The sequence below is a fragment of the Xenopus tropicalis genome, chromosome 9, assembly GCF_000004195.4.
Source record: "Xenopus tropicalis strain Nigerian chromosome 9, UCB_Xtro_10.0, whole genome shotgun sequence".
Taxonomy (NCBI): Eukaryota; Metazoa; Chordata; class Amphibia; order Anura; family Pipidae; genus Xenopus; species Xenopus tropicalis.
In genome coordinates, this window is record NC_030685.2 from 68139338 (window position 1) to 68166191 (window position 26854).

Consider the following 26854-nt stretch of genomic DNA (forward strand, 5'->3'; position numbering starts at 1 on the left):
ACATGTGTGTATGGGCAATTGTATGAAGATGCTGAAGATAGCTGAAGTATCAGGGGACAGAAGGATGCCTTATTTATATTCTGGGAAGCAGGGCTGGAACTAGGGGCAAGCAGAGGGGGACACCTGCCTAGGGTGCAACAATGAGGGGGCGCCAGGCAGGTACCTCTCCTGCCTACCCCTAGTCTGTGCTCTCTTGTTATTGCTACCGCCACTTGTCATTGCGCAGCAGGGGCAATGCAAGGGGGAGATTGCAAGGGCGAGGTGGCCAACTGGGTGCCCTGCTGGGAAGTGTTCCTAGACTAACTAACCTTCATATTAAGGAGTGATAATGTACCCCCTCTTGCTGTAAAATATAGGGATATTATAAGTCACCTTTGAGTACCAAGACCTGTGAAAAAACACCTCATTCCTTTATATAGCCATGGAACTCCATGGTGACCTCTAATATATTTAGAGTTATATTCTGCTGGGTTTTATAGGCAGGTGGCCAATGGCATTGAGCAGTACAGGTATGGGACCTGTTTTCCCAGAATGCTTGGGACCTGGTGTTTTCTGGATAAGGGATCTTTCTGTCATTTGGATCTCCATATCTTTATTGTTTAAACTTTAAATAAACTCAATAGGATTTTTATATCTTAGTTGGGATCAAGTACAAGGTACTGTTTTATTATTACAGAGAAAAAGGAAATCAATTTTAAATATTAGAATTATTTTTTTATAATAGAGATTATGGGATATGGCCTTCCCATGAGTCAGAACTTTCTGGATAATGGGTTTCCAGATAAGGGGTCCCATACCTATAAGTATCTGGACAATTTCAGCTGTCTTTGGTCTGATTAATCTATGGGGCACTTGTGTATTTAGCAATGTTAGCATGACGCCAATATAATGTTTCAAACCAGCCCCTCAGTATGGATTTTTACCTGTCTGAATAGAGGTGGCACTCTTCTCACGTTTCTCTTTTACTTTCTTATATCTCCTTGCCCCAAGCCACCCCTTGGTATAGGCTTGCATTACCACCACTCTTCCGATCACTTCCCGCAGTAGAAGGTTCAGCTGCTCCACATGGTAATATTTCAGGAACACCTACAGCACAGACACAGATGGTGGGTTTATAAGCACGTCACACCCATTGAAACTCAGTGCAACCATTCAACTTTTCCACAGTTGTGAAAAAATTCAGATAAGGGATGTCCTGTGCATATAATATATACAAAAGCCATGAATATCCTGTAACTTATGCTTGGTGATGTCATCAGTTATAATTAGTGCTTAGTGATGTAATTTCTGTCACGTGACTTAAACTTGTTTATTATAATAAATAAAGTGCTCCCTGTTGTAAAATATGAAGATATTAGAAGTCACCTCAGAGGTCGATAACATTTATAATATGTTAATGTAATTCCTCAGTGACTTATAATATCCTTATACTTTACAATAGGATGAACTCTATTCACTATATAATATAATTCACCCTCTAACCTGGAAATAAAAGGAAGATATTACATATGGCATATTTGTTTACCTCAATAAAGAACAATACCAGTGGTCATTGAATTCACATAAAATTAAAAAGCATAATAAGGATGGACACCAGTGATTGGAAACTGGAAGAAAGGGAATAAATAAATATCTATCTTACCTTTGTTTTCCCCAGAACCCATTTGTCCAGCTTAGCTTTCTCTAGAATTGCAGTGCAGGTTTCTCTTGTGCCAGGTGGGTTTTGATGTGCTTTAAAGGCAAGATAATAGTACCTGTAACAACAGCAGAAAACACAGCATCAATATTAAATTAGCATTTCTATAATTGTTTACATGCTAATAATTTAGTAGGCATCTTGGGGCTGTTCCAAGCTCTCTGAGGGGGCGTATTAATAAACAGTGGGCACATTGGCACTTGGGCAGTTACTCATGGCAACCAATCACAGTTTCATTTCATTGTTTAACTTGCAGCTGGCTGAAAAAAGCTAATCACTGATTGGTTACTATGGTTTACAGTCCAGGATCAAATTTCCCCAGTGTTTATAAATGAGCCCCTTTGTGTTTAAGAGTAAATATGACTTGTTGGTGTTTCGAACATCTGTTTGTGTTCATGAAGAATGTTGATGTCAGATTAGTGCCCACTCTCATCTTAGAATCCTAGTGACCCCCAGTTAGAAGCATTATGCCTGCTCTGTGTGTAACTGGGGGTAAGGAACACAACCACCCCCCCATGAACTGATCTAATGACTGATCTTTTGTTACATAACCCCTAAGTGTTTTAATAATTTCTCCCTGTTTTAGAAGAATGCTAATTTATTCAAAATGTCACTGAAATTATTTTGTCCCCTTAGACTAGGTGAAAATCTTCTATATGCTATGGGAGGATGAAGAACTTCTTTTGGGTGCCTCCTATAATGTTCTAGGAAAGCGGTTACAGTGCCAATGAGATGATAGCAAACACTATTGCATTTTGCCCAGAGAAGTTCTTCACCCCAACACTAAATTCTGTATGTTATGACCTAGATAAATAATAACCTTTATAGATACTACTACCCATCATTGTACTTCTCTGCTCAGGTCTCTGATAGGCTGTTGTGTGAATGGCAATCACAATTCAATTTCATATTAATGTAACCAAGCTTTAACAGTATACAGTATATATTGCAGGGGGTATGAGCGGAAAGCAGCATGTGGAATGTAAGAAGTTTATTATATAAACATTCCCTTTCCCAGAGAGAACAGATACACCTTGATTGAAAGCTATTCCCACACACACAGGCTCAGCGCATTAGATCAGTGTACTTGGCAACCTGTGGCTCTTTCACCTGATTTATTAATACAGAAAGTGATCTGGAAAGCAAAGTACCAATCTCTGCAAATAATGCAACATTACAAAAGGGAGAGCGGGAGTACCTGTGTACAGGTATGGGACCCGTTCTGGACCTGGGGTTTTCTGGATAAGGAATCTTTCCATAATTTGGATCACCATACCTTAAGTCTAAAGTACTAAAACATAATTTAAACAATAAATAAACCCAATAGAATTGTTTTTTTTCCAATAATGATTCATTATATCAAGGTTTTATTATTACAGGGAATCAGTTTTAAAAATGGGAATTATTTGATTCAAATGGAAATGAAGACATTTCAGTAATTTGGAGCTTTCCGGATAACAGGTTTCCAGATGATGGATCCTATACCTTTATAAGTAACTATAATGTAAGTGTGATGAATTTGGTCAAAATTGCTTCAAACATACTAAAAAGACATTGATCAATATAAGTGCATGCATTTAGAAACGGTCCCTATAATGGAGTTGTTGTGCTTTAAACAAGGTGTTGGTATTAGAGATCTTTAGTCTATAGATTGCAGCATAAAAGGATCAGGCTGTGAGACCAGTAGTTTGGTCAGGAGGCAAATAATACAGTCAAGAAGGGAGGTGCCAGCCTATAAAAAATATGACCAGGGATTAATATTTGGACCACCATAGGGGTTTTCCTTGACATGGTATGGTGTTTTGGAAACGTTATAATCATAAATTTGCCTATAATCATATCAATATTGGCCGAAGCAGTGGAGTAAGAAGGGAGGCAGTGGGACAAAGCAGAGAGGGGATGAGCCAATGTGTGAACGGCACTTCCAATAACCCCCCAGATCACTTTGGATCCAGGTTGGTATCTCTGTTTTCTCTCTCATCATCTTGGCCTGATCATTGTTGAGTACTGAGGCTTGTCCCTGACTCTTGCTTTTCCTGTTACCTTGTCCAGCCTGGTTCTGCCCCAGCCTAGTTTCCATTCCTCCTTTTCAGCCAACTCCATCCAGCTCCAGTCTGCCCTGTTTCTATGCCTGCTCTGCCCTGTCTTGTTCCAGATCTTCACCCTCTTCTTTTGTCTAGTCTCTTACTGTTTCCCTCTTGGCCCTGAACTGTTGCATGCCTATCCTATCCCACCTATCAAGGTATCAAATATGTTTCCTTAGAAACTCCCTTACATTGGCATTCGTCAACCCCTCATTATATGTTGAAGAATGGTTACAATCCACATGGTAGAAGCCTATTTTTAGGCTATATAATACATATACTTACATATCTGCAGTTATTACATTTTATTTTAAGCATGTGTTTTTGATTTGTGTTTGCCGCTGTTTGTATTCCAAACTGAAGGTGAAAGCGTCAGTGCAGAGCCATGTGAGAGCCGTATAAGCACCTATTCCAAGGGATGCCTGCCGCTAGCGCTTTCTCCACTCTGGTTGACAAACTTTGCTCTCCCTTCCTTCCCCACCAGCCTGCCCTCACAAGTCTTATTAGCAGTTTATAAAATGCAACTGTCAAATAAGCATTGTTTGAAAATGCCAAGGGAAGACTTGCTTGCTCATCTGTTTAGTTGTTCCATGACTCACAGGGATCAAAGGACCAATTAACTTTCAGGCTTAAGAATCTTTCTCATCCTCAGATTTACCAAAAGGCTGGGGCTCGTGTTCATTCTTGCCTAATGGATTTCTGAATTTGAACAAAGAGGTGCCAATTTGTTTAGCATTTGATATGCTCTGTTTTTAAAAAATATTTTAAGCATTTTTATGGATCAGCAGCTAATGTATTTATCTATTCACAATATTTCACTTAGAGAAACCCTTTTGCAGCTGAAATTCTGAATATGGGCATGACAAATAGAACCTTATTATGCGCCCAACGAACAAAGCCATTTTTATTTATCAATAGCTCAAAATATGTCAGATGTGAAACTGCTGTGCATTTGTAACTAGGTTTATGTGGCAATTATAAGAGCATCGGCCTCTTTCTTCTCTTGATACAAACCTATATTTCTTAGAGAATGTATTAAGTTGTCAGGCCCGAGATGGTATGACTGCTAAAATCAAATGTCTGCTTATAGAGATCTGCTTACTGAATACCAACAGGCACAAAAACTGATATAAAAGAATAGTGATATTTACTATTTAATACAATTCACTCATTTCTATTGGTTCTTAGAAAAAAACCTGTTGACATAGGGGTAAATCAAAGTAGTACAGGTATGGGATCCCTTATCCAGAAACCTATTATCCAAAATTAAAGGAGTGCCATCTGTCACAGCGCAAATAATTCCATTTATTTATTTTTTACAGTTTTTCTCTTTTCTTTGTACAGGTATGGGATCCCTTATCCGGAAACCCGTTATCCAGAAAGCTCCGAATTACGGAAAGCCCATCTCCCATAGACTCCATTTTAATCAAATAATTTTTAAACTGATTTCCTTTATCTCTGTAATAATAAAACAGTACCTGTACTTGATCCCAACTATAAATAATCCTTATTGGATACAAAACAATCCTATTGGGTTTAATTAATGTTTTATTGATTTTTTTAGTAGACTTAAGGTATGGAGATATAAATTACAGAAAGACCCCTTATCCGGAATACCCTTGATCCCGAGCATTCTGGATAAGGGGTCCTATACCTGTACTAATAATCATTATCTTGTATTTGATGGTAACTAAGCTTCATAAATTCATATTGGTGGCAAAACAGTACGACTGGGTTTATTATTATGGAGGTGCCATAACCACCTCCCATAATCCAGAATAAAGCAAACTGAGGCAATTCCTAGCATTTTACCACTGAGCTCAATTTTAAGCATTCTAATATCATCATAATGTTCCACTGCTCTTAGATTTAAAGCAGAGTTTCAGACTTTTGTATATATAATAAGCCCCACTTTTTTTGTGGTAAAAAGCTGCTTTCTATAGTGGGTGGAATAAGTGTAAGGGAGGGGTTGAATAAATCTGCCAGACTAAAAGAGGGAAATGGTTCCTGCAAGTCACGTTTTCATGGTTTCCTTTCAATCTAAGGAATTATGTATCTCTGTTTATAAATATTGTACAGGTATGGGATCCCTTATACGGAAACCCGTTATCCAGAAATCTCTGTAGTAATAAAACAGTACCTTGTAATTGATCCCAACTAAAATATAAATAATCCTTATTGGATGCAAAACAATTCTATTGGGTTTAATTAATGTTTTATTGATTTTTTAGTAGACTTAAGGTATGGAGATCCAAATTACGGAAAGACCCCTTATCCGGAATACCCTTGGTCCAGAGCATTCTGGATAACGGGTCCTATACCTGTATATATTTTCCAATTAACCTCTGCTTCTTAAAATTCTAGTTGTGTTACCACATGACTAATAGCAAGCATTTCCCAATATTTACTGTAAGTAACAGCACTTGCGAACTACTAACAGTGAATTTTACCTTTTCAAAAATTCGTCAAACAGAATCCTATGAGAATATCCCTGTCTTCGGATATTTACTGTCTCCAGAATCCCAGTGTAACGAAGCTGCATGAGAACCCTTTCCCGACAAAATTTCATCGCCTGCCGATCATCGTTGGGCTTAATACAGCGGACAAAGTGAGGCTGCCCAACTACCATTTTTGATAAGAGATCCATTAGGGAGTACTGTAGAAGGAAGAAAGTGATACAGCTAGGAGTCTGGCAAACAGTCAGTGGATTTATTTTGGGAAAACAATATAGGGACAATTTTTAATCCAAGTCTAATAACCCATAGCAAGATGTGAACAATGGTCATTTACTGACTAGTTGCTACAGGTAATGTACTGCTACTGCATTGGCTCATTGATGCTGTCCTCACTCAAACTTTTCCTATCCCTTTCATTGCAATACAGTTGTTTGGCCCTAGAGCCAAACAACTGCATTAGCACGATATTGCCAATGAGCAGACCCTTATGTCTCCACACTAATGGCAGTCTATACACAAGACATTGAGGCTCAAGGAGGTTTTGTAATCTGAATAATTTGATAATCTACCAACAAAAGAGTTCAGCAAGAATGTAGCCGTGGAGTAGAAAAAAATGTACAAAAACATTACCCTAAAATAAGAAGCCACTGTCTGTCTTTTCATGTTTGTTGTCTCCCCTGGATGTCTCATCATTTCCATGGTGTCTACCTATAACAAACAAAAACAGTGCTAAATTATCCATTAATATTATAAATTAACTACATGTTAGTATTGTGCATTGCTTCTTGAAAAGAGGATTAGATAGATTCACTGTTTCCATTTATACATGGCAGAGATTAATAGTGACAGAGCTCTAGATGTGGAACAGTTTATGTGCTTCTTGTAAAAAATGTACAACAAAATAATCCAAGCAAACCCAATTGTGTTTGTTTCTGTCTTTCTTTGCATTAACAGCAGAGGGGTTTGGTGACTTCTGCCTGTGTATTTAATTGTGAATACCAAGGCCATTGGCCATAATGATTGAAGGCCTATGGTGTTCCAGCTGTTGCAGAAATGCAATACTCACCATACTTTTACCTTGTAAGGCCAGTTGCCACACTGGCAGATTTTAAAAGGTTCCTCATGCCTGATCTATAGCATGATCATGTGACTCTTCCAATGATTTGAAGGAATTTGTACACAGAGAATTTATAAGGTGGTAAGCTGATATTGATTGTCTTATTGTTTCATTAAGAAATTTACACACTCACTCAAAGGCCAAAAAAACCCCACCCTTGTCATTTAGAGCCCCAAAAGGCATATCGTCACCAATGATGCCCACAGATGGCATGTACAGCAACAGTAGGTACAGAGAAAACACAGTATGTGTAAGACAATAATAATCCATCAAAAATGATGTATTTGGTACCCCCAGTTTTGTGAGGGTGCAAGGGCTTAGATAGGACTGGTTCTGGGAGGCAAGTAGGAACATGCTCTCTCCCTCTATATGTAATAAAAGGCACAAAGTTTGTCCAGACGCATGGCAACCAATAAGATCATTGCTTTTAAGGTTCAGGTTACCATAGGTTCAGGTGGTTGCTATAGGTTACTGCACCTGGGCTAGCATAATGACTTCTAATACATAACCATGTTTGTTTTGGCCATAATGCATGACTTACTGCCTATGACATGTGGTAAGGAAAGGGCCGGCCTGCGCCCCCCTATGTTGTGCTGTGCACCTTGCTGCATTGGCTTTATGGGGCGCAAAGTACACAGTGCCGTTATTCTCCCTGCCATGAATGGTAAGGGACACTTTGTCGATTTTACACAGTGGGCCATAGCCCTGTACATTGGAATAATGTTCTATACTAGAAAAAGACCTCCCCAGCCAAATAAAGGGCAACTGATTTTATTCTGGTTCCTTATGAAACAAGTGCTCTGATTCTAAGCGTATATATATATATATATATCTGGAATCCCTGCCATAAAGCAAGACAGGGCTGCTGCTTTATTGTCACAAAGCAAATAAATGTAGCCATGTGATATACGTTTCTTTACACAACGGCAAAAAATCCCTTTTTTCAAAGCAAGTCAATATTGTTTTCCGGAAGCTCTGCTAAATAATACATCGTATTAGTTAACACTGATTCCGAAGGCAATATCCCTTTAATATACATTAGTCCGTGGATGCAGTGAATGTGGACATATTACATAATCAGGATGTGAAGATCTTTTTAATTGCAAGGGAAGCCAATTTAATACTTTGGCACAAGGAAGGAGTTAGACTGAGGCTGGACATTTGCCAGGCTGGCAGTCACGGCCTGAGGGGGAGTCATTGCACCATTACCCTAATGCATAAAATTGTCCGGATAAAATGCCTTCTCCGCAGCTTGGTGTTCATCAGTAGAAAGAAACAGAAGCTTCCCTACTCTCAAGTATATTAAGCAATTTTTGTCCAATAATTTGCATCACCTAATGATAATTTTTCATGTTTCCCCGAGCAGATAAGAAGGCTTATCTCATCTATTAAAGATGTCGGTGTTGGGAACTGTTCTAGTTCATTATTTTAAAATTAATAAATTAGCGTTGATCTTTGCATCATCTATTAAATGCTAATGGTTTTAAGACTTAAAGCAAAGTAACAGTCTGCAACAAACGTAGCGCGGCACTGTAAGGTGTACTTCTGCCATTGTGCAAAGCATTTAAAGGGACGCTGTGATTAATAACTAACTAAGGGCAGCAATGGTTAAACTTATAAAGAAAGGTTTAATTAATTGGATGTGTTTTTTTTTGAAAAGAGAGACCTCGGGACAGTCCTAAGGGGTCATCTAAAAATTCCTAAGATGCAAGAGAAAGACCACTAGGGGTATATTTATTATAGTGTATAAGCCAACATCCCCGGTGATGTTGCCCATAGCAACCAATCAGATGCTTTTGTTTTCTAATTTGTAGGTGACTATTCAAATCTAATTGCTGATTGGTTGCTATGAGCAACATTACCAGTGATGTTGGCTTACACAATATAATAAATATGCCCCTTAGTGTTTAGTTCTGGGGGCTCTGTTGTTCCAAGGTGATAGCTTTTACAACAAATCTTGTTGGACTGTACTTACAAAAAAGTTCCTTGGTTCTAACTATATATATATATATATATATATATACAGGCACAGACTGGCCTAACAGGATTTTCTTGTGATCCTAGGGGTCAAAACATCATTAAACTATATGACCTAACTGTATGTATAGCTTCCATCTATGTGCTCAAATAGCCATTAGCCCCTCAATATCAGGATATGGAGAAACACAGTTGTACATAGAAAATGCCATACACATCACAAAATACCAGACAAACATTTGGCTGGACCTTCCTTAAGGGACCCGTAGAGGACTCCAGCTTAGGAGAATGTGCCCATTCTAATTCCCAGCAAGCCTTTATAAATACCCTCTATAGCAGGGATCCCCAACCTTATATACCAATGAGCCACATTCAAATGGAAAAAGTTTTGGGGAGCAACACAAGCATGAAAATGGTTCCTGATGGTACCAATAAGAGAAATAATTGGCTATTTAATATCCCCTATGTGGACTGGTAGCCTACAGAAGGCTCTGTTTGCCATTATGCCAAGTTTTTATGCAACCAAAACTTGCCTCCAAGTCAGAGATTCAAAAATAAGCACCTGCTTTGAGGCCACTGGGAGCAACATCCAAGGGGTTGGTGAACAACATGTTGCTCACGAGCCACTGGTTGGGGATCACTGCTCTATAGCATTTGGCACTAGCTATCACTAATTTCTGTGAGAGTGGACCCAGGGTGTCAGGTTCTCTAGCTGGCCCTAGGAGACCTAGCCAAACACTGTATATATATTACCCACTTTTTAAATACTAAATTTCACAAATAATCAATATCATTTTATATCTCTTTGTAGTTGGCAGAAGTGCATTATGAATACTAGGGAATTGACATTACCCCTCTGCCATGAACACAAGTATTTTTGAAAATTCCATTTTCTGAGATTTACATAGACACCAACCTTAATACGTCCAGCATTCAGTTGAGGAGGCAAAGACCTGGAAGCTGCTGTTACCCGTGCCCGTGATTGTGCCAGGTTACCTGTGCAAAAAAGAAAGAAAAAATTAGTTTTCTGATTGTAACATAGAATTTGCAACAGATTAAATATTTGCGCAGCTGCTTTGAGATCGGTAGTGAAGAGGAGAAAGCTGCATACATCTGCTTCATTTCCACTTTTGTCTTTTCAACACCAACCACTTTGTCATCACCAATCAATGTATACTTTTAAATAAACGGGGTTCCTAAAATTCGCTTGCCACACCTATTTATATTGGTTGATCATAGACAATGAGTTAAGGAAGTCACTGTTTGAGGTCACCTCCTGATCTGGAAGACATTCAATAGGATAGTCAGTGGGTGACATTTGCCCAACTTGCACACATCTGATTATCAGAAGATAGGGTCTCAGTGCCATGCTGTCAGGCCAAGCTCCCATCCACGGTCTATGCCTCCCAGAGGCCTCTTTATCAAATGTATTCTAAACTGCAAAACAAGGTCATCTGGTATCCAGCACTGACCCAATCCATTTCAAGTACAAGGAGCATGATGTGATCCTAAAGCTGGTCTTACATGCCTGGGGGGGGGGGGGCATTTTTAACAGACAATCCTGCAATCCTTTATGATGATCTGTTTAAAGGGAACATTTCATCTGCTGATGCACCATGTTGGTGTGTGCAAGGAAGAGATGCCATTCTTGTTCACTTTCTGCAGTTGAAATATTGGCCTGACCAATGTTTCAGATATTTCAGATGTTTCGGGGGCCCAGCGCAAAAACAGGGTTCTGCTGTATAATTAGTTAAGCCACTGTGCCCATGTATAGTATCTGTCTTTTCAGCTGGTGGGGCAATCAGTTGGCTATCATGAAAGTTCACCTTAATGGGCAGCTGTAATAAGACAGCACCAGTTCTTGTAACAGGGCATTTGGTTAGCAAGTAGCCGTTACTTGTCCCCTGTCTGTAAGCAATGCCTATTTGGATACTACAGGTTACTAAAGCTGGTGTGACCCTTATGTTTTCCCTAAAGAGGCTAACACAACTAAAGCCTGAAATAAGAGTTAAATTCACTAACCCTCCAACCCAAGTCACAGAGTCATTTACTTGGTGCTTGTCTAGGAAATAATAAATCTCAATGCAACATAAAGCTGAAACTATTGAATACTGCTCCACTAGCTCCTCAATACACTCATTTTCTAATGCCACTTTCCAGAAATTGACAATTGCCTGTTTTTCAGTAACCTACCCACTTGTATCTCTTTTGAAAACGAAGTAAGTAGGACAAATACAAAATGGCTTCTTCCACATTAGCCCAAGTTGCAAAGCGCTGTTTAAGTCTAAACTGTGCCCCACTATACTTTAAAACCAATTTCTATTTCAGTGTTACTGTCTCTTTAAATCAGAGACGTCAGAACGTTATTGACACCAGCTTAGGAAGGAAGTGATGAGCGCAATTCATCTGTGAGACATGAATTGTATTTCAAAGTTTTATTGAGTTTAACACAAGATGTCCAAATGTTTTCTCTGGCTATATCTTCAGAGGCTAAACTGTGATTAATAGCATTGTAAGATCCCTTTGAAGCAGGATTGGTGACATCAAAGTCCTAATCCATGGGTGGCGGGATTTTTTTTTATAATGACTAGGAAGCATTTTAACACATTTCAAAGGATTTCATCATGAATAAACAATAGACCTTTGCAGATGTGCTGCACACCTTTCCCAAACATAATATAGAATTAGGCCGCTATTCTAATGTAAATGCTCTATGTTAACACCTCTTCAGATGTTAAGTATCCGTTTAGCTCTGTAACACAGTTTAGCAGAGCAGAGAGCAAGGGATGCCCATATGTTTCCTAGAGGAATAGCACTGAGCCATGGAGTATTAGACATCTTATATCCCATGATAACTATACTATGTGCTTAAATTATGAGCTGTTATTAGTGGAAAGCCAACACATTCTGTAGACGTGGAACTACATACACAAAAGGAATATACTAAAGGAACTGATAAAGGAAAAGCAACCAATACAAGAGCTTAGGGGAGAAGTCCCCAACTGCCTCCCTAGGGGATAGAGATGCTTCTGTAGATAAATGCGACCCACTATATAAGGAGGCCTTTAAGTGAGAAGGCTCCTATCTAACAGTCAGAAGCAAGCAAAAATATGTTGTATTTAATCTGATTAGATGGTTGGGACCATGATAGAACCCACACAAGTGACTGGAACCAGTTCCAATCAGACAGCAGTGGCCATGCAACTGGGTACCATTTGGCACATTAACCATTTTCCATCTGCCACTAGGACACAAGACAGACAGGGAGCTGGGTAGCTTGTCAGGATCTGACTGCCATCTGGAAAAGTAATTCATGACCATTTTCATTAAAGGAACAGTAACACCAAAAAATGAAAGAGCTTTAAAGTAATAAAAATATAATGCACTGTAGCTCTGCACTGGTAAAACTGGTGTGTTTGCTACAGTAACACTACTATAATTTATATAATAATCTGCTGTGTAGCCACGGGGGCAGCCATTCAAGCTGGAAAAAATGAGAAAAGGCACAGGTTACATAGCAGATAACAGATAAGTTCTGTAGAAAACAATAGTGTTTTATTTGTTATCTGCTATGTGCCTGTGCCTTTTCTCCTTTGAATGGCTGCCTCCATGGCTACATAGCAGCTTATTTATATAAATTATAGTAGACTTTCTGAAGTAAACACACAACTTTTACCAGTGCAGGGCAGCAGTACATTATATTTTAGTTACTTTTATACACTTTCATTTTTTGGTGTTACTGTTCCTTTAAGCTGTGTTGACTTTAAGTGTAATGGACACCTAACTTAAATAACGGACTGTAAGCAACTCTGTGTTTGTCTCATAGATCTGGCTCTCAGCAGAGGTCAAGACATAGGAACATTTGATACCAACTAATCTCAGCTATGTGTTCTTTGCAGCATCAAATGAATGAGAAAACAGGAGGCAGGTGTAACAGGCCATCAAGACATGTGAGGGGGTGGTCTTTGGCTGTAAAATAGTAAATCTGCAATATACCGTATATACTCGAGTATAAGCCGATCCGAATATAAGCCGAGGTACCTAATTTTACCTAAGAAAACTGGAAAAACTTCTTGACTCGAGTATAAGCCCAGGGTGGGAAATGCAGCAGATACTGCTAAGTTTTAATAATCAAAATAAATACCTATAAAATTACATTAATTGAGGCATCAGTGGGGTATATGTTTTTCAATATTTATTTCAAAGAAAAACAGTAAATTAGCTCTGTAAGCGGAGAAGAGGGTCAACAAAAACAATATGAGTACTACCCCATGCTCATTGCACATTGGCAAACTGGCAGCAGACCCAGTCCCGGAGGGATGTAAGGGCAAATAAGTATTGCTAGTGGGAGCCTAGGCCAGGGCACTGGAGGGTCTGGTTGCAGGTGGCCTAATTTGCACACAAAGGAGAGAGGGGGTGCTAGTCTAGAGGGACCCATGGCACCCGACTCGAGTATAAGCCGACATTTTGGGTGCTGAAAAACTAGGCTTATACTCGAGTATATACAGTAATATTCTAAGCTCAAGACATATCACCTTGTGTCTTGTGGAGACGAGTCCCCACCATAGAACTGATTTCTGTGGTTCATTTTTCCACTAGGGGCATTAGGCACCCCAGAGAGGCAGGAGTCCCCACCACTGCATATATCTTTGAGAAACAAATAATTTTTATGGGAATTTGTAATATTCCAATATAGTTCCAACATATCCTCCAGCACTTAACATAGATATAAATTATTCTTATCAGTGCCTTCCCTCAGCAGAGCATAAACTCTAAGGTTACATTCACAAACACTATGGTTAGTTTTATCGAGAGCCAATTAACCTGCTTGTATGTTTTTGTAGTGTGGAAGGAAACCAAAGTGCTTAGACATGGGTAGAACATACAGACTCCCTGCAGATAGAAGCTAGCACAGCGAGCACACCAAGCACACCTCTGCAAGGCAGCAATGCTAACCCACTGTGCCACCATGCTGCCCAAGCAGCCGGACAAAGACTGGATCTGCTGCTGAGCATTTACAGCAAAGCTGTACACAAGGATTATACAATTATTACTGCAAGTCTAATGAATAGGCCCCTTTACATGGGTAGTTTACCTTTGAAAATTTTAGTATGATATTGACATTCATATTGTGAGACAATTTGTAACTGGTCTTCATTTTTCATTATTTTATGGTTTTTCAGTTGTCTCGGCATATCTCTAGTTTGGTGGAGACCAGACTATCTGGTAGCATTTGTTTAGCATTTCTCCAGTTTGGTGAATACCTAGCTATTTGGTAGCTATGGTCTTATTTACCCTAGCAACCAGACAGTTGTTTGAATGAGAGATGGAATATGAATAGACTGGGCCTGCATAGGAGGGTAAGTAATAACAAATAACAACAATAAAATTGTAGCCTCGTAAAGCAATCGTTTTTGGCTGCTGGGGGCAGTGACCCAGACTTACAAGCTGGAAAGAGTTAGAAGAATAAGTCAAAAAATTAAAAAATAAGAAATGAAAACCAATTGCAAAGTTACTAGGAATAGGACATTCTATAACATACTAAACATTAACTTAAAGGTGTACCACTCCTTTAACATAATGTGGTGGATATATACAGTATGTATTTGCCTAAAGCTAATACATATTTAGCAACAGATTTAGAGATAATGCTACTACTTAAAGAAACAACCGATGGAGTTATTATAAGTGCAATTATATCATTGCAGAGGTTTCAGCGTACTTGAGCTTCATTATTTCCTTCTATAGGATAAACATTCAGTAAGAGCTATACAAAAGAATACTATAGAAATGCGCCATCTAAACCATAAGACATAAGGCTGGCTCTTTGGACACGCTCTATATATCTTATAGAAGATTTCTGCCTACAGAGCACATTCATAGCTGGCCGTGTGCGACACCCCGTTGTAAAATGATTTTACTCCTTCCCGGGGTGTTTGGGGAGACAAGCAGCCGTGAGCGAGGAAGTGCAAGGGAAGCTGTTTCAGGAGTCTGTAACTAGAGCAGAAAGAAAAGGATTTTCAGGGAACAGTTTCTGCTGGGGGACCGTCTGGCACCTCGCTGCACTTACACAGCCAACAGATGCACATTTACATGGTAACATTGCTCAATAACGGCAGCACAAAAGGGCAGAGTTGCTGAATTCTTCAGTCACTAGTTTTGTACTGCATTAGAGGGGTACTTCCTTTCCTTTATATATATATATATATATATATATATATATATATATATATATATATATATATATATATATATATATATACAGTCCCAAAATCGGCACTCACCACAATAGCGAATAAGAACCGGGTGCTAACCATAAATAGACATATTCTCCTTCAGAAAGCACTCACGGTGTTTGCAAAAAAAAAAAAGCAAGTATTTATTTACACAAAAATGTCTACGCGTTTCGATCCATATAGGATCGTCATCAGGACTGGTCCTGATGACGATCCTATATGGATCGAAACGCGTAGACATTTTTGTGTAAATAAATACTTGCTTTTTTTTTTTGCAAACACCGTGAGTGCTTTCTGAAGGAGAATATATATATATATATATATATATATATGCCATATGGTTAAATCTTAGAGGTTTCTCCTACTGATTCCTCTACTGAATTCCATTGAGATCTCTCAGTTGGACAGTGGTATAAATGTAAGCAACAGAACCCTTCTGACATACTGTATTGATGGGATTACCTTGTCCTTTTTATACTGTAAGATCTTTTCGGCATGGCCCTCCTTTCCTCTTCTGTAGTTATTGTTTTTCTTTTGTATTCTCAGTGTATATACAGTATATCCTTTTATTGTACAGTGCTGCAGAATGTGTTGGTGCTTTATAAAATACATTATTATTATTAATACTACTAAAAATAATAATGACAATGTCAGACTGGGGTATCCGGGGCTCACTAGGGCTGCCACCTCGGGGCCCCCCCCCATCCCAGTTACAGACTCCTCAGCACGCAGGTGCATCTTCTCCACCCCCTGATGCAAACACACTGCGTCACATTCTTAGGGAGTTAGGGTGGTGGCTCTAAGTTGCTGGAAGGGATTGGGCCTGGGTCAGCAGGGCCCACTGGCATTTTGCCAATGTCCTGCTGGCCCAGTCTGACCCTGAATTATAATAGAGTTACTACAGTTAAAGTTCTTTATGCACAAGTACTTATATTTTTGACTGGAAGCAATAAAGAATAGCAATAAAGAGTAGCAGTGTTGGCTAAACCGCTGCTTTCCTTGTGCTACTCGGTTCAAAGATGTTGCAGATGGAGAAGCAACAGAGAGGCCTATTACCTCCCACTGATGTAAGGAAAGCACCAAACGTGCTACAGAAATTGTCCATAGTGAAGCATAATTATTAGCAAAGAACAGGAGGAACGAAAACAAAAATAAACAAATGTACCATAATATAAAAAGCAAGTAAAAGAAATGCAGTAAAGCCTATGCCATTTTATATGAATATTGAGTCAGAATTTGTTAGGAAATGCATTTTACTGCATGGTCTATTTGTCAACAATGAGTTTTTGATCAAGACCCCTTTAATTCACATTAGAGCAAAGGTTTCTCTGTGTTTAAGCTAATGCCAGATGGGGCTGATATTTGGCCTGCGCAGATAAACGCAGGCGATAAATAGCCCTTACATTGGCATCAGCCTTTCCCTGTGCCAGCACCTGGACCCATTGTGTTGGCACAGGAGCAGGCACACAAAGCGGATTTTGGCACCTAAATGCATACTTGTGTGTTTTAGTGCTGAAACCCGCTCCATGGACCAACGGATAAGTGCAGGGCGAGAATCAGCCTCGTGTAGCATTATCCTTAGGCATTTGTCCTGGGGGCACTCATTATTTTCAAAAAGCCAAGGCAGGGGCAGTTAGAAAGTGTGAAAGACTCTCGTAAGCCTACACAGCTACAAACATTAAAGGGTCAGTATACCCACTTTTTCAACACTGGTTTAATGAAAAGGGCTTGTGCTGAACATACTATTAGTGGCCTATTCTTTTAATGAGGAAATATTTATGGTTTCTGATCCCAATAAGCAAAGTCAAACAAACCAGTAGCTGCTTTTTATCTAAAAAGATAACAGGCTGCGAATGGGTGTAAGGGAGGGGATTGTTTATACAGAGGCTTCTCAGTGGGCTGCTGGTTTGTTTGACTTTGTTCTTTGGAATCAGGAAGTAGAAAGTGGCTTTAGTTTCACTTCCAAATTTTACCCTGTTTAGTGCAAGAAATAACAAAAAACCATCAATATTGTTTGTAATTAAAGCAATAGACTAATGTATTATAGTTCAGCACAAGCCTTCTTCATTGAACCAACGTTAAAAAGAGGGGGATAATGTCCCTCCTTTCTGTGGGATGTTCCTGCAGAATTACAACATCATTCTTCTTACTTTTTAAACTACTTGGCTGCAGGTCAGTTTGTATTGTACTTTTACAAGTTTACGACGTAATTTAATGCAGGATCAGTAAAAAAAAAAACATGGATTTACAGTTTTACTTTAAGTATCTCCTAGCCCAGCCAAACCTCCTGGAACGCTGCCACTGCTAAGAGTTCTGTCAGACTGAACCAAAATATATTGAGGTACATTTCTTTTTCATTTGCACGGCTTGTTTTTAGACAAGGGAAGAGGAACATTGAGGAATGAGCAGTCACATTCAGGGATATATAGTTAAACATGGGAGCAGAACTGGCCTCACTTACTAACCTAGGTGCTATATATACTGTATTAGTGCATTAACCCACTGCAACAAATCAGCTCAGCAGCCTATCAGTTCTACTATAAGCCAGAAATTGAAAGCAAAGATTTGCTATGGTTAATGGCACTGGTGCAATTTAGCACCAATGTTACAAATTAGCCTCAATTATTCCTAAACTCTCTGTTTTCTGTGCGTAATTCTTTATTTTTCACAATAATTCACACTTCAAGTCATGTACTCATTAACAGCTGCCTCATTAACAGCTGCCTGAGTTTCATGGGTATAGGACCCATTATCCAGAATGCTCGGGACCAAGGGTATTCCGGATAAGGGTTTTTTCTGTAATTTGGAACTCCATACCTTAAGTCTACTAAAAAATCAATAAAACAGTAATTAAACACAATAGGATTGTTTTGCATCCAATAAGGATTCATTATATCTTAGTTGGGATCAATTACAAGGTACTGTTTTATTTCTACAGAGAAAAGGGAAATCAGTTTTAAAATTCTGAATGATTTGATTAAAATGGAGTCTATGGGAGACGGGCTTTCCGTAATTCGGAGCTTTCTGGATAACGGGTTTCCGGATAAGGGATCCTATACCGGTACCATTGTGACTGGATCACACTGGATGAATGAGAATCTTCATAGACATGTCTCTATATTCTGCATTGGGATGATTTATTCTTTTCCCATAGAAAAGACTGGCATTCAGATGCATAATGAAACTGAACACATTCTGCCAAATTGATACAGGTATCTAATTAGATAAATCTCTCCTGGCAAATTTCAGGCAAACTCCAAAAAAGAGTTTAATCCTTTACGATTCCCCAAAGTGATCTTTGATAAATCAGCACTGTATATGTGCAAAAGTCTTAGCAACCACCTCATTTTCTGAAGTGATGTGGCAAAGATGGGAGAGCTGCCAATCTCTTCATTTTCTTTCTGTTATACAGCAGATAAGCAACTTTTATTAAACGGGAACTCTGGCTTTAGAACCAACATTTCTTACAGAGCCTGACACACCAAAGAAACCCCTAATATAGCTATCACTGTAATCTGTTCCATCCAAAACTATAAATAAATACCATTTTTATATGCTGAAATCAAGCTGCAAAACAATTCTTCTTCTGCATCATTTAAAAGCCTGGCAGGAGAGAAGGGACTAAAATAATGATGTTACAAATTGTAACAACTTTTGTCTTCTCTTACAGACAGCATGCAGGAACTAAATACCCCACAATGCATTGCACTGTGATGTTCCTTTCCTTATCGATGCACACTGGCATCATGTGTGCAGGGAATTGTGGGATTAGGAGGATGCAGGGTGAAGGCAGTCGATAACTGTTACATTGTGAGTCTCAAAGTAGTCAGCGAGATCAGCAGGGCTGGAGCTTAGGGAACTGTTCCAAACCATATTATTACATTAAAAATCATAAAATGGCTGCATATTTTTAAATTGATGTGCTTGGCGATTATGTTAAGTCACTTGCAATTATGATTACTTTTCAAAAAGCTTAAGTTGTCTTTGGGTGGAGTTGCCCTTAAAGTAAAAACTATGTGGATCAGGACGGGGAGGTGAGATTTCTAGGAACAGAAGTCTATGCAGGATCCTTCGGTAAACCACTAAGACAAGGGGCCAGGTCCAGGCATATAAAGTACACAGAGGCCCAAACAGCCCCCCACTGGCCCACTAAATAGTGACCGTCTGTGGCACAGTCACACCTGTATTTGTACAACTCCAATCCCCAGCCCTGTGTGCCATTAGCCTAACAGTTGCCATATCATAAACTGACCGCTAATTTCAGTTTATGCCACTGCCCAGGGCATGAGGAGATTCACGAGGAGATTAATTGCCCTGTGATAAATCTTTGCTATCTGCTTTTCCACCTGCAATAATGTAAATTGCTGGTTGGAACTATCTCCTTATGTTCCATGACCCTAATCAGCCCCTTTGTTCATATCTGCTTGTGTATGTCTCTGCACTGACTGGCACTGTGTCGTCCTGGGTGCAGGCACACAAACTACATTTAGGAGCTCCATGTGCAGAGACGCGCACGCGTGGATGGGGCTGTTTTCCAGCCTGCACTTAGACGCAGTGTGGCAGCACTAGCCTAAAGACTGCATTGTTTATATTCACCTACAACCCATAAGCTAGTTGGTTACCACCCAGCTGGTAAGGCCAGGGCAGGAATTACAAATTTACTATCAATAAGTAAAGTAAATTTGTAATACCCTACAAATCCATCCCTTCCCTGATCCTCTCTTCTGGCTAATTACCCCTTATAATGCCAGACTCGCGTATACTCTGTCCATTTCCACCCACTCCTCCCAATTCCCTTCCCACACACTCCGCCCACATCCCCACCCACTCCGCCCATATCCCCACCCACTCCGCTCATTTCCCCACCCACTCCGCCCATATCCCCACCCACTCCGCCCATATCCCCACCCACTCCGCCCCTTTTCCCTACCCACTCCGCCCATTTCCCCACCCACTCCACTCATTTCCCCACCCACTCCACCCAATTCCTTCCCCACCCACTCCACCCATTTCCCCACCCCTTGTGATGCCCCGCCTACTCCCTTGACCATAAGTCTGGTATAACAGTAAAAAAAGGTGCCAGCCCTATAAGCTACTCAGACTGAAAGGAATCATAGAACAATGGAGTTATCATCTCCATGATATAATAAACAATAACATTTATCAGGATGTGAGCATTTACAAGAATGTTGGCATCAGTAAAAGTCCTCAATGCACACACACTTGTTACTGTACAGTGATGGTATTATTGAGTGCACAGCAGCAATTTCTCCTTCTTTTCTATATATACAAGATGCTAGCAGCTGCCGTACATAATTCTGTCTCTGACAGATGCAATAATAGCTCAGGTTAATTGCCAGATGCTCTCATACCTGAGAACTCATGAAGCTTTTTTTTTTGCTTATGGAATCTCAGCAATATTTTCCCGGGGCCATGGGCTATCCATCATGGATATAAACAAAGCAGAATGATTTCACTAGTCGCTCACACAGCGCATCTGTGTGCGGTTAATGAGCTTTTCATAAAGTGAAATACATAATGGAATGATACTATAAGATACACATACACTAAGGGGCACATTTACAAAAGCATGAACGCACGAGCGTTCGTGCGAACGATCCGAGCGTATTTTCGCCGATTTTTTCGGGCGTCCGCACGACTTTTTCGTACGGCGCACGACTTTTTCGGACGTTTGCACGAAAAAATCGCAAAGGTTTTACCGCTGTTTACAATTGTTCGGTATGAAAATTTCGGGACTTTCGGATCGCCAATACGATATTATCGTGACTAATACGATTTTTTCTACACTCAAGATGTTGCTGCACTAATAACTCCTATGAGCCTTGTTGGCAGTAGCATGCATAGTCCTTGCTGCTTTATATTAGCTGAGACCTTATACAGGTATATAGGATCTATTATCCAGAATGCTAAACCTGGAGGTATTCTGCATAAGGGATCTCTCCATAATTTGGATCACCATACTTAATATGATAATACCCAATAGGGTTGTTTTCCACCAATATGGACTCCTGTAATTCAGTAACCATCAAGTACAAAAAGGAAATCATTTCAAAATATTAGAATTATTTGCTTAAAATAGAACTGTATTGATGGCCTTCCCATCAATCTGAGCTTTCTGGATAACAGATTTCAGGATAACGGATCCCATACCTGTACAGTACTTCCCACAGAGGCTAGCCTCCCCTTCTACTGGAGAGAGTGCTACTGAACCAGCACCGGGGGGCAGCTCATTTCTCCCCCAGTTATTAGTTTAGGGAAGGGAGGGGCAGAACTGAAACTCACTGCCCCGGAGGCTGGAGCCATTCTAATAAACTGATACCATTGATCTTTAGATTAAAAAAAAAATGTTAAATTGGCATAAACAAACAACCAAACAAACAAATGCACTATAAATTTATTTTGGTATTCAATGAAAATGAGTTCCAGTGATTTATGCAGTTAGTTGTCCTGCTGACTTTGCAGTGTTGTGGTTTGTAGTTTGCTTTGGGCCAATCAATGCATGATTAAACAAAACAAATAAAAATAAATATATGGGCTCCCGCTCCTTATTCGGCTCCTCGCACGGCGGCGACAGGTCCTTTTATAAGGTTGCGTCCGTGCGTACGTGTGACGTCACACGTACGCACGGGCGCAACCTTATAAAAGGACCTGTCGCCGCCTTACGAGGAGCCGAGTAAGGAGCAGGAGCCCAAGAAGTCTATGGGGGCCGCAATGGGGGCCGCTTTGTATGAGGTACTCACTATGGGGGCAATTGGGGGGGTACTGTGTATGGGGGGCACTGTATGGGGGCACTGTGTATGGGGGGCTCTGTGTATGGGGGGGCTCTGTGTATGGGGGGCTCTGTGTATGGGGGGACACTGTGTAAGGAGGGCTACTGTGTATGGGGGGGCACTGTGTATGGGGGGGGGCACTGTGTATGGGGGGCACTGTGTATGAAGGGCTACTGTGTATGGGGGGACACTGTGTAAGGAGGGCTACTGTGTATGGGGGGGGCACTGTGTATGGGGGGGGCACTGTGTATGAAGGGCTACTGTGTATGGGGGGCACTGTGTAAGGAGGGCTACTGTGTATGGGGGGGCACTGTGTATGAAGGGCTACTGTGTATGGGGGGCACTGTGTAAGGAGGGCTACTGTGTATGGGGGGCACTGTGTATGGGGGGGCACTGTGTATGGGGGGCACTGTGTATGGGGGGCACTGTGTATGGGGGGGCACTGTGTATGGGGGCACTGTAGGGGGGACACTGTGTAAGGAGGGCTACTGTGTATTCGGGGCACTGTATGGGGGGGCACTGTGTAAGGAGGGCTACTGTGTATGGGGGCACTGTGTATGGGGGCGCTGTGTATGGGGGGGCACTGTGTATGGGGGGCACTGTGTAAGGAGGGCTACTGTGTATGGGGGCACTGTGTATGGGGGCAATGTGTATGGGGGCATTGTGTATGGAGGGTACTTTCTATGGGGTGCTGTCTATTGGGCCATCGTGGGCACTATTTTAACTATTTTAAAAATGGGGTGTGGCAATTGGGGCGTGGCCCCAAAGTGGGCGTGGTCAAAAAGGTCTTTTTGTCCCTCTTTTCATTTTTCAAATGTTGGGAGGTATGCTATGCCCTAGTAGGAGCAGGTGGATGAATAGGCCCGGGGGTTAGGTGAGAGGCTGATATTTGCACTTCGGCCTTTCTTATATTTAGAGCTACCTGTGCTTGTCCTGTCTGTAAATAGCTGTTAGGCATGTTTTCCTACCTCCAGGGAAATTGGATATTGCATTTGTTTTAATCAGGCTTGTAGCCACAGAACAAGCAGCCCCGGACACTGCTGGGGGGGGGGGGGGGGGGGCAGGAGGAATAGGGGACCCAGTGGCACTTAATGATTCAGTACTTTCAGTGTATTTCTATATATTCTGGGGGTGAGATACATAATTTATTTTACGCTTAAAAAATTTCTGATGCCTCATTATGCACTACTGTCTGTACCCAGAGGAAACAGGCCCTGCGCTGGCAGGAGTGTAGAGGGCACCACTGTAAGGCCCTAGATAATGAGCAGCTTCAATATATCTTGGTAGAATAGGTCAACTTGGGCCCTAAATTGAATTTGCTGTGGGGCCCAGCAACATCTAGTTACTTTTATGCCTTTCATGGCTTATAATAGAAGGGGCCAATCCAGTGCAGTGTAGAGCATAGTAAACCAATGCTTACCTTAGGCTGGCACATTGAGGGTTAAACCCCCTATTTTCATTGTCCCCTGTCTGCTATAGCTATGCAGTTATATACAGAATTAATTTCTAACCTGCAGCCCTGCAGCTTTTGTTGACGTCTGTTGGTGGAATTCTGGGAGCTGTAGTTTGACAATAGCTGGATTCAAAGTTTGTGCATCCCTTACAATTACAATTCAGATTTGGGCCACAGCACCCCCGGCTATGCCCAAGGCACCCAATATCAGGGAAAACTACAAAGTGAGTATAAAAAGCAGTGACTTCTCTTGCACACAACTAAAGTTCTGCTACAGCCACGACAGAAATGTTTGGAAGATGTGGGTGAGTGATTATAGTGTCCAGCTTGGTGGCCGTATCTCTAGGGGAAAAGTCCATCTAGTTTATTAAACACTAAATGCATCTTTATCATCTTGGCAACAATAAATCCCTCTATCTGATCTTACGCAGGCACAGACAGATAAATCTTGATGCTGCAATATATTTTCTACAAGAAATAGCCAGGAGCCCAATAGTGCCATCTACAGACAAAAGAGTTTAAGCAAACAAAATCTTCCAAGACAAAATAGACCAATGCTGTCCAACTTCTGTGGTATCAAGGGCCGGAATCCCAGAACAAACCCCCCCGCCAGGTTCACCTCGCACAGATAACATAGGCCAAGCAGAGTATGGCACTCAGGCAGTGTAGGGCAGGCAGAGTATGGCACATACACAGTGTCGGACTGGCCCACCAGGATACCAGGAAAACTCCCGGTGGGCCCAGGTGTCAGTGGTGACACAGTGGTGTCAGTCAGAGTGAGTCTAAGGTTTTCTGGTGGGCCCTTGGCACCCCAGTCCGACACTGCACATACAGGCAGCATAGGGCAGGCAGAGTACGGCACACACAAGGAGCATAGGGCAGACAGAGTATGGCACACACAGGGAGCATAGGGGAGGAAGAGTATGGCACACACAGGGAGCATAGGGCAGGCAGAGTATGGCACACACAGGGAGCATAGGGCAGGCAGAGTATGGCACACAGGCAGCATAGGGCAGGCAGAGTATGGCACACATAGGCAACATAGATGAACAATGGAGGGCCTAACAGGTATAAACAATTCAAGGGCTTAATGCTTACACAAAGGTAAGCAGTCACAGCAGCCAGACAGATAGGGGGGCCACATAGAGGGGGGCCTCAGGCTGTATGTGGCCCATAGGCCGCCAGTTGGACATCACTAAAATAGACCATTAGGGATCATGCTATTTAACCAAGCAGAATATGTTTTCTGAAACACATAATGGAAAGGCTTTTGGCAAAATCAGGGTTAATACTGCCAGATCCATTTGTAGTAGAATTATACACATGAATAATATATATCTCCCACTGCTGTATGTGATATCTGAAGGGGGAATAGACTCAAGGACCAAACACAAATTTACTTCTTTTAATATTAGTGTTTGTAGCCATAAACTGATATTTACTATTCATTGACAAAGAACTGAAGGGCCATTTGGTTGGCAGAATTTGCTATTACTGGCTGGGCTCTCTCCGATTCTTTATATAATTGGCATTGCCTTCGCAAACTGCCCTTCACAAGGGATGAACAGAAAGTGTCGGGTCTGCCAAATGAAGAAACATGGCTGCCATTGTAAAAAGGATATTAGAAAAAGGGAAGAGGGAGCCTCTGCATTTCTTCTCCTCGCTGATATGGGGCGATTGTAGGGGTGGTGTGGGGGGCATATAATAGTAAGGTTCTGGGGAGATCAGGACAATGCCTTTTGCTTCTGGGCAGCCTCAGACTGGCCTGGAGCTATTTTGAATGTCAGCCCAGACACGCTACTGACTGCATGGGAATTATTCTGGCATTATGCAATGTCTAAGGAATTATAAAGTTCAGTATTTTCTCAAAATGTGAAACTTGCTGAATGGAGAAATGCTTTGCTATTAATTAGGTACGCTGGAAATATAGTTATGGCTAATTCAGAAATGCCAGCCGAGATTCAAAGTGATCCAGGGGCATATTGGACACACTTGTCATGTCCTTGTCCCTGTTCTGTCACCCCCTTGCTTTTTTTCTCTGCTCCACTGTTTTGGATTTTAGAGGACCTTGAGTAATGATTCTAGGCATTATTAATTAAGCAGGTAAGTTACGTTTCAAGGGAAATTACAGTGGGTGATATCCTGTCCCCTAATTGACAAGCTATTTGTCTAATCACAGGCTGCCGCATCAAAGCCCCTCCCACAAACATCATTGACTGTCCCTATACATAACTGACCCGCCCCAAAGATCACCTGCCCCGCCTCTGATGTCACTGGCCCTGCCCCCTGACTGAATTGTAAAGAAAGAAAAGATGGCAATCCTATGCAGGATAGTGGGGAAAGAGGGGATAAATCCACAAGACGTCCAGCAAATATGGGGGAATAGATTTGATATATGACTGTAATGAAAGGAGGAATTAACTAACAGGTAGAAGGATTATCTCTGGTGTTCAGTAATGTAACTATAGCCCCCTGGGTGTAAAGTTTGCATTTGCCTTTCCCCCAACACCCATGCCCACCCCTGTACTTGCTATCCTCCCCACCTATTAGATAATGCCACAGTATCCCCAGTAGGCCCCATCAGGGACCACCCCACTCCCCCTGGTACTCATTCCACTTCTGGTGGGGTAAGAACCAATCACCACCTAGCAAATTATAGCAATACTGAAATAATGAAAACTTTGATTGTTACAAATGAATGATTGTTACGAATGTTACGAGTTATGAATTAATAAGTGAAACTGCATTATGCCAAACTGATGGCAATTTTCCTAACAAGATTGTTTCCAACCAAGTATCTTAATATCCTCATATATATGCAAAGTGCTTCCATGCACTGTGATCCTTGGGGCAGCCTACCTAGCCAATGAAGTATAAGAGAGGGTTTCAGAGACATGGAAGTACCAGTTAATAGTTCAGCACTGCGGGGAGTAAAGCCCCATCTTGCAACTGTGAGCCCATAACAGAATATTAGGCAGCTGCTGCATCCTGCTGGGTAAAGCTGATTGTGTTTGCATGTCTGAATGCGCCGCTGTACAACTCAT

At 41.1% G+C, this 26854-nt stretch overlaps 1 protein-coding gene across 2 annotated transcripts in view; it reads right to left on the bottom strand.

Moving 5' to 3' along the window:
* myo3b (myosin 3b) overlaps nucleotides 1-26854 on the bottom strand; it is an 82547-nt gene that overhangs the window by 24046 nt on the left and 31647 nt on the right. For both annotated transcript variants that reach the window (XM_031893354.1, XM_012971288.3), the window contains exons 16-20: nucleotides 10247-10326; nucleotides 6867-6944; nucleotides 6231-6436; nucleotides 1643-1754; nucleotides 924-1086 (exon numbers count right to left, since the gene is read on the bottom strand). In XM_031893354.1, coding sequence (XP_031749214.1) covers nucleotides 924-1086; nucleotides 1643-1754; nucleotides 6231-6436; nucleotides 6867-6944; nucleotides 10247-10326 — 639 coding nt within the window. The remainder of the gene's footprint in view (nucleotides 1-923; nucleotides 1087-1642; nucleotides 1755-6230; nucleotides 6437-6866; nucleotides 6945-10246; nucleotides 10327-26854) is intronic.